The sequence below is a fragment of the Vanacampus margaritifer genome, chromosome 14 (assembly GCF_051991255.1).
Source record: "Vanacampus margaritifer isolate UIUO_Vmar chromosome 14, RoL_Vmar_1.0, whole genome shotgun sequence".
Classification (NCBI taxonomy): Eukaryota; Metazoa; Chordata; class Actinopteri; order Syngnathiformes; family Syngnathidae; genus Vanacampus; species Vanacampus margaritifer.
The window spans coordinates 21,088,903-21,102,044 of NC_135445.1; the positions used below are offsets into that span (position 1 = coordinate 21,088,903).

Genomic DNA, 13,142 nt, shown 5'->3' on the forward strand with positions numbered 1-13,142 from the left:
CACCAGGGTGAATGAGGTGATTGTCACCGGGCTCAAAATCAAACCCCGGACATACGCGCGGGAGGTGGCAGCTGAGAGCGAGGGGGGAGAGCCTGGTGAGCTGGACGTCAGGTCCACGGAGAAACAGGTAGCTGAGTTCCTATGGTCCAAGGAGATCAAGTTGGACCCCAATAACATTGAGGCCTGCCACCCACTGCCCGGGAGAAGCAACACTGAGAAACCTGCCATCATACTACGTAAGGTTCACAAATAGAAAATACAAAATCGCCCTATTGAAACAAGGAAGAAAGCTAAAGGGAACTTATGGCTTCATGAATGAGCATCTAGCAAAACACAATTCCAATATAGCCTGGAAAGCAAGACAACTTAAAAAACAGAAAAAAATACAACATACATGGACGTCAAACTGCAAAGTATTTATAAAACTGAACGGGACCCCCGAGGAAGCTAGAGTGATATGTATACGAAACATCCCTAAACTGGAGAAATACTTATGAATGTCACCGGATTATACTGCATCATTATGATAACGGAATGATCAAGAGTGGACTAGACATGGAGGTAACAAAGAAAACACAAACAACACAAATATGACCTCACGAATGGCTAAAACTCACTATTCATCTCGGGACAGTAACCAAATCCCACAGATGATAAGTAACTATGAACAACTGGAACTGAAAACCTTTGAGTACATCGAACACAACACATTGGATATGGAACAGGATATCGACCAGGACACAATTTTTTTCTCTACCATCAACAACAATTGCTGTTACAACACAGATGATCAATACAATCAAGATATTAAATTTATGGGAAAAATATCAATTATTCATTTTAACAGTAGGAGCTTATATGCTACTTTCAAGAATATTAAGAACTATTTGAATACTTTTACACAACCTTTCAATATTATTGCAATTTCAGAAACATGGTTGAATATTGAAAGCGGAATAGACTTTGAATTGGAGGGTTATGAACTTGCATATAAAAACACAGAAAACAAAGGTGGGGGAGGAGTAGCTATATGCGTTGATAAAGTATTGGACTTTATGGTTGTTGAAAGAATGACATCTGTGGTGGATAATGTTCTTGAATGTCTATCAATTGAGATCTGTAACAAGAATGCAAAAAAATATTTTTGTTAGCTGTATATATAGAACACCGGACTCTAGCATTGGGATGTTCAGTGAGTGAATGGAAAGGATGTTTTCAAACATAGGTAGCAAAATTGTTTTTATCTGTGCAGATTGGAACATTGACCTGTTAAATGCTAATAATCATAAATCTACAAACGACTTTATAGATACAATGTACAGTATGAGCTTTTTCCCCAGAATCACCAGACTCAGTAGAATTAGACCCATCTCTGCTACTCTCATTGACAACATTTTCACAAATGACATTGATAATAAGGCAATCATTGGATTATTGATTAATGGTATTAGTGATCATCTCCCGGTATTTACAATTCACAACACAACACTTTGGGGAAAAATAGAGAGAGAAAACAGAATACAGACGAGTAAAGACAGAGGAATCCATAAACTCACTAGGAAATAAACTGTTGGAACAAAATAGGGAAACAATATATAACAATAATAATGTTGACCATGCATACAATTAATTCTTAAAAATATTTACCCTGTAATATGATAAGCACTGTCCAATTAAGAAATACAACAAGAAACACAAATATGATATTTGTCAATGAATGTCAACAGGGTTAGAAAAATGCATGTAAAAAGAAGAATACACTTTATAGAGATTTCATTAGACAGAGAACTACAGAGGCAGAATATAAGTATGAACAATACAAAAATAAGTTAACTAACATTATAAGAGCCAGCAAGAAAGATTATTATAAAAGGATATTAGAGGACAATAAACATAACATCAAAGGAACATGGAAGATACTGAAGGATATTATAGGAAATAGCAATAAGAACAATAGTTTGCCTGAGTATTTTATTGATGAGGATGTAGAGAAGTATAACATGGATGAAGTATCTAATAGATTTAATGAATTCTTTGTAAATGTGGGACCTGAATTAGCTAAACAAATAACTGATACTGGAAGTTATGAAGAATATTTACCAGAGAGAAATTATTATTCTCTATTTCTCAAAGATGTGTTGGAACAAGAAATAGTTGACATAGTCATTAAATATAAAAAATTAAAATCTACTGATTGTAATGATATTGATATGTCACTAGTGAAAAAGTTGATTAAGGCCATTTCTAAACTATTAACATACTGTACATATGTAATCAGTTTTTTCAGACTGGTGGGTTTCCAGATTAAATGAAGGTAGCCAAGATCACACCATTATATAAAACTGGGAATATGTATCACTTTACTAACTATAGACCGTTTTCTTTATTACCACAATTTTCAAAAATACTGGAAGAACTCTTCAAGAATAGATTAGACTCATTCTTGGAAAAACATGGATTTAGGTCTAATAGATCAACAACACTGGCAATAATAGAAGCAATTGAACTAATCACAAATGCTATAGATTACAAGAAATATGCTGCAGGGTTTTCATAGACTTGAAGAAGGCATTTAATACAATCAACCATAACATTGATTAATAAACTAGAACTATATGCTATCAGGGGAATAGTGCTTGAGTGGGTAAAAAGTTATTTAAGTGGGAGACAGCAGTTTGTTAAGTTGGGTGGTTATTCCTCATCATATTTGGATATTGTTTGTGGTGTCCCCCAGTGATCAGTATTAGGCCCCAAACTCTTTATTTTGTTTATTAATGATATTTATATGGTTTCCAAGATACAGCATTCTGTGTTATTTGTTGATGACACCAATATTTTTTCATTCAGGGGATAACATAATAACAAAATAAATGAACAAATTAAAAACATGGTTTCACAGCAATAAATTATCATTAAATTTAGGGAAGACAAAAATAATGTTATTTGTAAATTGTAGAATGAATACACAGGTGAAGATTAAAATAGAGGGGATAGAAATTGAGAGAGTTCATGAAATCAAGTTTTTGGGGGTAATTATTGATGATAAAATTAGCTGGAAACCTCATATCAAACATATACAAAGTAAAATTTTAAGAAACATTGCAATAATGAATAAAGCAAAGAGGGTATTAGATAGTAAATCACTCCACACCTTATACTGTTCGCTAGTCTCTCCTTATTTGCAGTACTGTGCTGAAGTTTGGGGCAATAACTACAAAACCTCACTACATTCAATAAATATTCTACAGAAAAGAGCATTATGCATTATTCACAAAGCTGGTTATCAGGATCACACAAACACATTATTTCTAAAGTCACAATTATTTAAGTTTCCTGACATTGTACAGTATCAAACAGTTCAAATAATGTTTAAAGCAAGATATAATTTATTACCACAGAATATTCAACAGTTGTTTAAGAACCATAAGGAGTGTTACGATCTACAGAGACATTGTGACTTTAAAAAACCTAGATTTCATACAACAAGAAAGAGTTTTTGTTTATCAGTATGCGGAGTGAGGCTACTGAAGGGATTTAGTGGAGAGTTGAAACGGTGTACAAATATGACCCAATTTAATATACTGTACGGTGTGTTGGGATAATTGTATTATTTATTTTTTTGGTTACTACTTTTTGGTTAGTTGTTTTTTTCTCTCCTTGTTTTGGTTAGTTTGACTGCTTTTTTTAAACGTTTATATTGTGTAAATAGACTGAAGTAGTAGATTTATTTAGATATATTTAGATTTATAAGTGGTACTGTACATGTGGTGTTTAACGAATGTATTAGGCTATGGGTGTATGTTTACATATATTAATTCACATATTGTGTGTATGTAAGAGAAGGACGGAAGTTATGTTATTTACTTAAAGAGAAGGGTTGGGAGTAAAAAAGTTTTACTTCTTCTCACTCCTTTTCAAATATTAATTGATTGTTTTCTTTTCTATTGCCTGTTATCTTTTGATTTTTCTTTCCTTTCGTTGATTATTGTCACTTATTCATGTATTGAAAATGTTGAAATATTGAAATAAACGTGTGATGAACCTGAAGCTAGGAATTAAAGGTGTAATGATCAATGTTGTTGGTGGGTATGCACGACAGGTAGGACGTGAGCTGGAGAAGGACAACTTTTGGTTGGACCAAGAAGAAATGATGCAGAGCATCCCTAGAATTGAGAGAGTTGTCATTGGTGCAGACTTCATTGGACATGTTGGTGTATGGACATGTTGGTGTAGGAAACAGAGGTGATGAGGAGGTGATGGGCAAGTTTGGTATCTAGGAGAGGAATGTAGAAGGACAGATGGTGGTTGACTCGTGAATACTTTCTTCCAGAAGAGGCAGGAACATAGGGTGAGAGTGGAGGTAGGAGTACACAAGTAGACTATATCTTGTGTAGACAGTGTAATTTGAAGGAGATCAGCGACCGCAAAGTAGTGGTAGGTGAGAGTGTAGCCAGACAGCATAGGATATTAGTGTGTAGGACGACTCTGGTGGTGAGGAAGACAAAGATGGCAAAGACAGAGCAGAGGACAAAGTGTTGGAAGATGAAAAAGGAAGAGTGTTGTATGACTTTCAGGAAGGAGTTGAGACACAGGCTCTGGATGGCCAGGAGGTGCTTCCAGATGACTGGACAACTACAGCAAATGTGATCAGGGAGACAGGTAGGACAGTCCTTGGTGTGTCATCTGGAAGGAAAGGAGATAAGGAGACTTGGTGGTGGAATGAGGAGGTGCAGGAGTGGATCCAGAGAAAGAGGTTAGCTAAGAAGAAGTGGGACACTGAGAGGACTGAAAAAAGTAGACCGGAGTACAGGGAACTGCAGCGTAAGGTAAAGGTAGAAGTGGCAAAGGCCAAACAAGGGGCTTACGGTGACTTGTATGCTAGGTTGGACAGTAAGAGGGAGAGACTGATCAAGGTTAGCCAGGCAAAGAGACAGAGATGGGAAGGAAGTGCAACAGGTTAGGGTAATAAAGGATAGGGATGGAAGTGTGTTGACAGATACCAGTAGTGTAATGGGAAGATGAGTACTTTGAAGAGTTGATGAATGAGGAAAATGAGAGAGTACCTAATCAATTGGCCAAGGTAGTACTAGTAGTAATAGTATTTGCAATAGTAGTAGTCGTACATAGGCCAAGCCTTGAGTACACATAGAAAAAAAGAGGGTGAATTGAGCTCAACAGTGAAAGAGATGATTGGCTGAGGCAGTTGCTATGCAGAAGTGAGAGACCAGGAAGTATTGCTAAAAGAAAAAGCACTATTTAAATAGTAGTACATTCCATTGCATTTAAAAAAAATAAAAATAATGTTGTGCTTTTTTTTTATGTATGTAAAAAAATGTAAATGAACTGAACAGTTTAAAATTTAAAAGATTAGAATCGGTCAAGAAATGTGAAAGTTAACCATACTCAACTAAAAGGACCATATCCCAGCTTTCACTGCCCTACGGCACTTGGTAAATCCTCAGATTGTTACGCCTGAGCCTGTTTTGAAGGTCTTCACATCTTACTGTGAGTTCCTAGTCAGGTCGCAACAGGTACCGGCTCGCTCTCTCGTATCTCATTCCCCTTTCCTCCGCCGCTTCAATTCTCCCCTCAACCTCACACAGCCTTCCTTTGTGCTTCGTGATTTGGTCTTTTAAGTCCTCCATCGACCTTTCCATCCTCTCCAATGATTATTTCGTTTGGCTGTGTCCGTCCTGGTTTTCACGTCTTATTTTTTTCAGCTCACCTAGTATGTTGGAGAGCTCAAGCCTCTCTGGCAAGCTACTGTTAGCTTTAGCCCAACTAGCTAAACAAGCTAGCGGACTGTCTTCTCTCCGTTTCGGCTCACCTAGTTTCGCGTCTGTTCGAGCTTTTACTTCCTTTGCTGGTATAACTCATCTCGAACGGCCTAGTTGGGTATAAATACTGGGTGTAAATTGAGATGTCAAGGTAAATTGTAACTTTTCGATGGACGCTTCCCCTTTAAGCGTGTTGTCTCAGTCATGATGTAACCGGAAGTCCAATCTTGAAACCTTGAACCCCAAAAACAAATCTCTTGGTCTTTGAAATAACTGAAGAAATATTTACCTATATTAAACATGTATGGAATTGACTTCTCAACTGTTCCCTTTTATTTTTCAGGAATCTTCTGCACAGCCACACTTGACAAATGCTTGTCTGCACCCTGTCAAAATGGAGCTACCTGTGTGAACACAACGGATGATTATGCCTGCCTTTGTGTCAATGAAGGGGTTAGATACATGGGCAAAAACTGTGATAAACTTTACGATGCTTGTTCCTTTGCACCATGTGAAAACTGCATCAGCTTTCTGGGTATGCCAGAATACAAATGCATCTGCCCAGATGGACTATCAGGTGATAACTGCACAGAAGAGGTAGACGAGTGCCGAAGTAGCCCCTGTTCTGCGCCACGTTATTTGTGTGTCGATCAACTTAATGGATACTTCTGCAAGTGTCCTTCTGGTTATGGAGGGCCACAATGTCACCAACAAGTAACTGATTGCATTCACAAACCCTGCAGGAACAATGGGACCTGCATTTTGCACCCACAAGGCTTTGAGTGTCAGTGTGCACCAGGATATATAGGGAAAACTTGTGAAGAAGACATAAATGATTGTTTGTCAGAACCTTGTCAAAACGGCGCTCTATGTATTGATGGAGTGGCCGAGTTCCATTGCTTCTGTGTGCCAGGTTTTCAGGGCTACAACTGTGAAATTGACATCAATGAGTGTGCATCAAGACCATGTGGTAACAACGCTACCTGCATAAATGAGAAGGACCACTACAAGTGTGAGTGCCTCATGGGATTTGCAGGTAAACTGTAATTTAGACACAAACAGTCGCAGTATACACACACTCAGGTAAATTAAGTGTAATTCAACATTTTGCAACATGCAGCCACAATCAAACATCCATTAATCTATTTCTTCCGCCAATTCTGGGTCGAGTTACTCAGACCCAGTCAGTCCGTCCAGATCTTCTGGGGGTGGAGAGGGGAGACAAAACGCAGAAAAAAGGACAAGAAACCCCAAAATGAAATAGAAACCCAACCCCACATAACCAAAACATGACAAAAATAGATGACCATCCCAAGAATGGAACTAATGCTGCATTCGAGAAAGGTGGAAGTCGGATATGGGTTCTCACAGTTCTGACCCCAAAGTGTTCGAGGCAAATGTAAACAACAAAGATGGCTTAATGTGATAAATTGTTAGTTGTTCTGGTTAACACAGTCATTCCAAATCACGTTGTATTACGTGAGCATATTTCAAATAACTAATTAAAGTAACAATACATAAATCAAATATCAATCAAATATAAAATATCATTCATATAAGTATCTCTTTAAAATGTTTTAAATTATGTTTTGATATTCACTGTCTGTCTCTAAATGGGGTTTGCCATTGTCGAGTGATGTCAGATTTAAGATGGTCAGTGAAGTCGGTGTCCACCAGCTTTGTAACTCAGATGTACGAATTCAAAGGGGCATTCCCGTGCTCACTTCCTGGTATGACGTCGGAAAAGTCAGATTTCCGACTTTGCTCAACTGCAGCATAACTGCCTCAGCATGGGCAGTGAAGATGGAGAAGATTCTGACCGCAGATAGATACGGCTAGAAACTTCTGTCTTTTGGACAGACGACATGTCTATGCTGAAATACATCGGAAATGACAGTCAAAGATACAAAACATTTGTAGCAAACTGAGTAACCAGTTTCAGGGAAGCAACACAGGTTACGCAGTGACGATATTTCGAACAAAGCTCAAACCTGCAGACCATTCTTTGTGATGGCTACCTACTGCAAACTTCCTTGACTGCAGTTCGTTCACAGGTCCTGCCTTTTGAAAGGCACCTGAGAAGAGTTGGCCTAGACCACAGGTTGACTGTACCCCACTTACTACACAGATGATCCTGAAGTGAAAAAAAGTCACTGTTAACGTATTACTAACCAAGGATTGTGATGCCGCAAATAGCCTCCTGCATTACTACTCTGACTGTAATAACCTGCAAAGAGCAGTAGCTTGGTTTCTCAGACTGAAAACTCTCCTCATTCAAATTAATAAAAAGTGAAAATAAGTCAAGATATCTGTGACCTCTCCAAGATTAGCCGCAAACCAAATAGTAAAATTTAAAATTTAAAGCTTGAAGATTAAACTTTGACCACAGATGACCTGAAGATGCAAAAACCGCCATTATGTGCTTCTGTCAGGCTCAATGATTCCCAGAGATAGTGGCTGCCCTGCAAAAAGGATGTCAAAATGTCAAAAGGAATAGCTTAGAGTAGTCTATTCATTCGATCCAAAGATGGAAAAAAATAATCATGCACGTAGGAGGATGAGCAGCCTAGCAATGCCACTTGTAACAGTTCATCCAGCCATTCTTCCATAACAAAAAAAATAAATAAATCACATTTCCCAGCTTCTGATGAGGCACAAAAACCAGGTGGAACCCAATGGAGGAAGAAATGATATGCCAAAATACCGTCTAAGAGGTTCAAAGGTCTCACTGAAAGTTACAAAAATTGTTTCAATCCAATTCAATATTTATTTGTCATTGCAAATAACATGGTTATAAACAACGAGATAACGTTATGAGCCTCCAAACGTTGTGCAACAAAATGTAAAGTTAGGGTACCATAATTTTAGTCCATGCCTGTTTCATGAATTTGTTTTTCACAATAATTCTGGTTAATTTTCTTTTCCCATTTTCTATGTTTCTTTCTTCTTCTTGTTATTATGATTTTGATGATGATGATTATTATGACATATAACAAACACAAACACTACCTCTTTTGGTGTGAGTCAGTTCCACAATGTTTTTACAACTGAATGGAATATTAATGAGGGAATTTCTACCCAATGAAGTCTTGCTGACAAACAGTGGTCTCTTGTCATCTGAAGGTTATCATTTTGTATTCCAAAGGAATGATGGCAATTGTAGGTTGCATAAATGTTTGAGTCTCCAAATCAAACCCACAATAGTGCTGTCCTAGCCTTGTTGGACAAACTGACAAGGCCTGCCCAGATGAGATGCGATAAGTCATCTAAAACAACCAAAACAGTCCAGTTACGATCAATTCAGTGCCCTGAGAACCTAGATGATTTTTTTTTTTACTTCAAACACTGCTATCTAAATTTATCTCTTGTTTTTCCTTTTCTAAACTAGGAATCAACTGTGAAACTGAAATTGATGAGTGTGAATTGGATCCCTGCAACAATGGAGGCACCTGCCACGACGGCATAGGCATTTATTCATGTAAATGTCTACCTGGGTTTAAAGGCATCAATTGTGAAACAGACATTGATGAGTGTGCAAGTGAGCCTTGCATAAATGGAGCTGCCTGTCGTGACATGGTCAACAGGTTAGGGAAACATTAGTCTTCTTTGAATGAAGTTGTGTTTTATTCTGTTCTTCTTTTTTTGGGGGGGTTCACTGTGAATTAAACTCAAGTGTTACAGTATATTAACAGATCTACCAGGTGACAGATCTACAATGTTAATCAACTAATATATAGAAGTATAATGAAGATCTATAAACTTCAAATCTTTAGTACATGTCCCACCTTAATACAATGTAATTCCCGCTTTGCAATAGTTTTTGATTTCCCGATGCAAAATTAAAATGGTATGCTTTGTATATTCTCTTTAACTCATTGGAACAAATTGTGAGATGTCTAACTGATTTCCACTGTTCTTGTGACAGTGGCAACAATATTATATATTTTTCTATTCTAAACTACAGATCCGTCTCAAACCTCCCCTTCACAGCAAAAAGGTTGTTAATCAACTCAGCAGTTTCTTGAACTTTAATAGACTTTTTGTCATTTCAATCAAATTTCACAGCACTGAACCAGCTCTTAATGTGCCCAATGATATATTGAAAGATTGAACACTGACCCGAGAAAGGTGTAAGTTCCAGTCTTATTAGATATCTGTGTGGCGTTTAAAACTGTAAACTATTGAACAGGTTGGAAACTTGGGTAGGACTCATTGGAGGAAAGGATTTTTTTTTGTGTGACTATTGAACATTTTTAATCTGATTAAATGGCTATGGCAAATGGGGTCCCTCAAGAAACAGTTGTTGGTCCCCTTTTGTTTATCATTTATATACTACCCATAGGTCAATTTGTTCCAATTTTTTTTTCTAGAGAGAGCTCAGTATTGTTCATTCCGTAATCTTACCGATTCAACATGTCACCATCATTGCTCTCTCTCTTATGTGTGTGTGTTTGCGTGTGAATATGTGCATATGTGTGTGTGTGTGTGAGTTTATACTCATAAATTCACCTGAAACCTTTTAAAAATCCCATACCCTTCACCTAAACCGAAGATTTGAGAAACCCGCTAGAGTCGTAAAATTGGGGATACAGATGAGGGGGCAGCACTGCTTAATACTGCGGTCTGCCCCAACCGATGGCTGACTCCCCACCCCTCCTAGGTGTGAGGTGCATTAAAATTGGAGGGGAGTTGCAGGGTGAAGACGGTGTCTCAAAATAGCCCACCCCCGCCCCCACAAGGAGTGTGTTATGTGCCCTATGTGTCTATTTACAAAAACTAGTGGAGTGAGTTAAGAGGAGTGACCAGTGGGGCCTCTCCCAACCAAGCGGGAGCAGGAGGCGCACCCGTGTTCTGTGTCCTATGAATAATTTTATATTGGATACGTTGTAAATTTGTGTGTTTTGTCATTATAAATACGTTTTCACAAACTTGAATCCAAAAGCCAGATTCCGAAGCTATAGACAGGTCTGTCTCCCGTTTCGAGATGGGTAAATATATTTTATCTGTGTACGAAAGTAACTTATATATTTTTGAGAGTTTTTTGTTGTTGTCGGAGAATACTTTGCAATATCTTTAGCTAAAACAGGCGGTTGGAGCCTACCCAGAAGTGTTGGAATTTGTTTCTTTACCATATTTTTAATTTGCAGATAATGTAAAAAAAAAAAATTGTATTTTGTATTTTTGGAGCAAGTTTGTATATGATATAAACATATTATTTGAGAAAAGATGATGGAGATGTGTAATTCCTTTCTGCTCCCACACACCTAAATAAAACGACTGATTGTTAAGTTGAAAATCAGGGTTATGCCATATGGGAGAAAGCCCGCAGGGCTCCAATTGGGATTTTGGGATTTTTAGTGCCTTCCACCAGGCGATCAGGGTGGAGGAAATCATTGGGTTTTTAAGACAATTGTGCCGCTTAATCGATGTTGTAATAAAAAGTAAATCTAAAAGTCTTAGGTTGTTGCAATCATTCTGTTCTAGTTACAGCCAACAGTCGGTATCTCTGTTGGGTTGTGCCCATAGAATGAAATATTGTAGCTGGTTAGCTATAGAGTAGTGCATAAAATTTGGTGCCTCTAGACCTCCTTTGGATTTGATTTTATGAAGAGTAGACTAATCTTTGCTTTTTTTCTTTCTTTCTTTTTTTATTCCAGTAGAATTTTGTAACGGCCGAGTCCAGTGACTGGAACCAGTTAGACGTAGGTTTGAATGGAATCATAGAGAAAAAAATTATTTATTTGGGGTAAAACTTTCATTTTAATGATTTAATGACGACCTTTAATGAAGCCTGTTTGATCGCTATGAATGATTGTCGAGATTACTGTTTCTAGTCTAGATGTGAAGGCTTTAGCGATAGTTTTAATGTCAGTATTAATTAGTGATATCGGACGGTAATTTGTTCAGAATTTTAATGTTAATTATAATGGCTATGCAGATGACAGTTTTATCTAGCCGTGTCCCCAAATCACTACAGTTCAATTGAGATGTTGTGTCACTAGTCAGGTTTCAATCCAATTGTTACGAATTTTTTAAGCGAATTTACTGAAAATGCGCAAAACGGACATGCGACTTGAGAGGAGACTGCCGCTGTAGGTGGCGGTATACACCATAAAGATCTAATCCACTAGTAATTTAAAAGTAGAAGAAGCAGGAAGCAACTGTGCTATGCAATGACGTCGTATGAGTTTTCTTTTGTAATTCTTCACAAACCGTAGCGTTTCTTTGCTGTTTTTCATCTAAAATAGCATTAACTCTTTCACTGCCACTGACGTTTAAAGACGTCAAGTAAAAACCTACGGAGCACTGCCAATGACGTCAAAAGACGTCATCCAATTTTTTTTATATATTTTTTTGAAACGGGTGGGGGGAAGCCTTCCGCATCTCTGTTGAAAGTTTCAATTAGGTCTGTTGTGCCTAAGGACTATTTTTGGCCCCTAGAGGGCAGCGATGACTGTCTTTTGACAAGATCGGGTGGGCGTCAGTAGAGGCGAAGCTAGAGCGTCGAGCAGGAGATCAGAATGGAAAACAAAGGAAAAATGGCGACCGTTTGCGAGGAGTTCACGCCCGAGCTGTTTTATTTCAAAGACAAAAGCATCGACCAAAGCTAAAAGAGCACATTGATGACAACGATGATCATCATCGATGATGATGATGATGATGACTCCGTGAATGGAAAGCATTGACGCGGCAGTAGAAGACTTGGGGGGGAAGCTAGATGGCTGAGGAGGAAGTGGTGCCCGTTTGGAAAGCAGCTCTCTACACTTACAAGACGAAAGGGATCGACCAACGCTAAAAGAGCACATTGATGACGACGATGATCATCATCGATGATGATGAAGGTGAATCCGAGCTTGACGGCGAAATTGGAACCGCTGATGCGGCGGCTATGACGGCGTCATAAACGCGGAGCACAATCGAGCACGCACAGGCGGACGTTCGATCGGACGACGAAGAGTGCCCCGAGTCCAATGCATATTCATCGGAGGAGTGTGTACAGTCTGCTAATTGCTATTTATTCCCCGGAAAAAAAGGAAAGTGTAATGTGTAACCTTTGCACGCGAAACGGACAAAGTGAAAGTAAACTGTTGTGCGAGTCTAGCGGCGTCTCCTTGCACGCAGGAGAGCGTTATAAAAAGAAAAACTGTATTTGAAACACCCACATAATTGTAAGTAGTACCACAGTTGCACATATTTGTAAATAGTTTGCGAAATTGTTTTGTCAAATTGTTACACTGTTGAATGGAAATAAACGTATTTTGCAATCAAAAAACACTTTTTCATTGTTGGTGAAAGCGTTTTACAGAAATAAAGCTCAATTTAGCTGTTTGTGGCATCATTCATGGACAAAAAGAAGTGTACAAT

General features: G+C 38.1%; 1 protein-coding gene across 22 annotated transcripts in view; it reads left to right on the forward strand.

Annotated features, from left to right (window-relative positions):
- Window positions 1–13,142, forward strand: part of crb2a (crumbs cell polarity complex component 2a) — a 142,165-nt gene that overhangs the window by 71,097 nt on the left and 57,926 nt on the right. For 21 of the 22 annotated variants that reach the window (XR_013296663.1, XR_013296667.1, XR_013296675.1 and 18 more), the window contains exons 2-3: window positions 6,121–6,813; window positions 9,166–9,361. The exons of the other annotated variant lie outside the window; for it this stretch is intronic. Coding sequence is in view for 7 of the 21 variants with exons in the window: in XM_077586032.1 (XP_077442158.1) it covers window positions 6,121–6,813; window positions 9,166–9,361 (889 nt within the window). In the remaining 14 variants the exon portion in view is untranslated. The remainder of the gene's footprint in view (window positions 1–6,120; window positions 6,814–9,165; window positions 9,362–13,142) is intronic. 22 annotated transcript variants of the gene reach the window in all.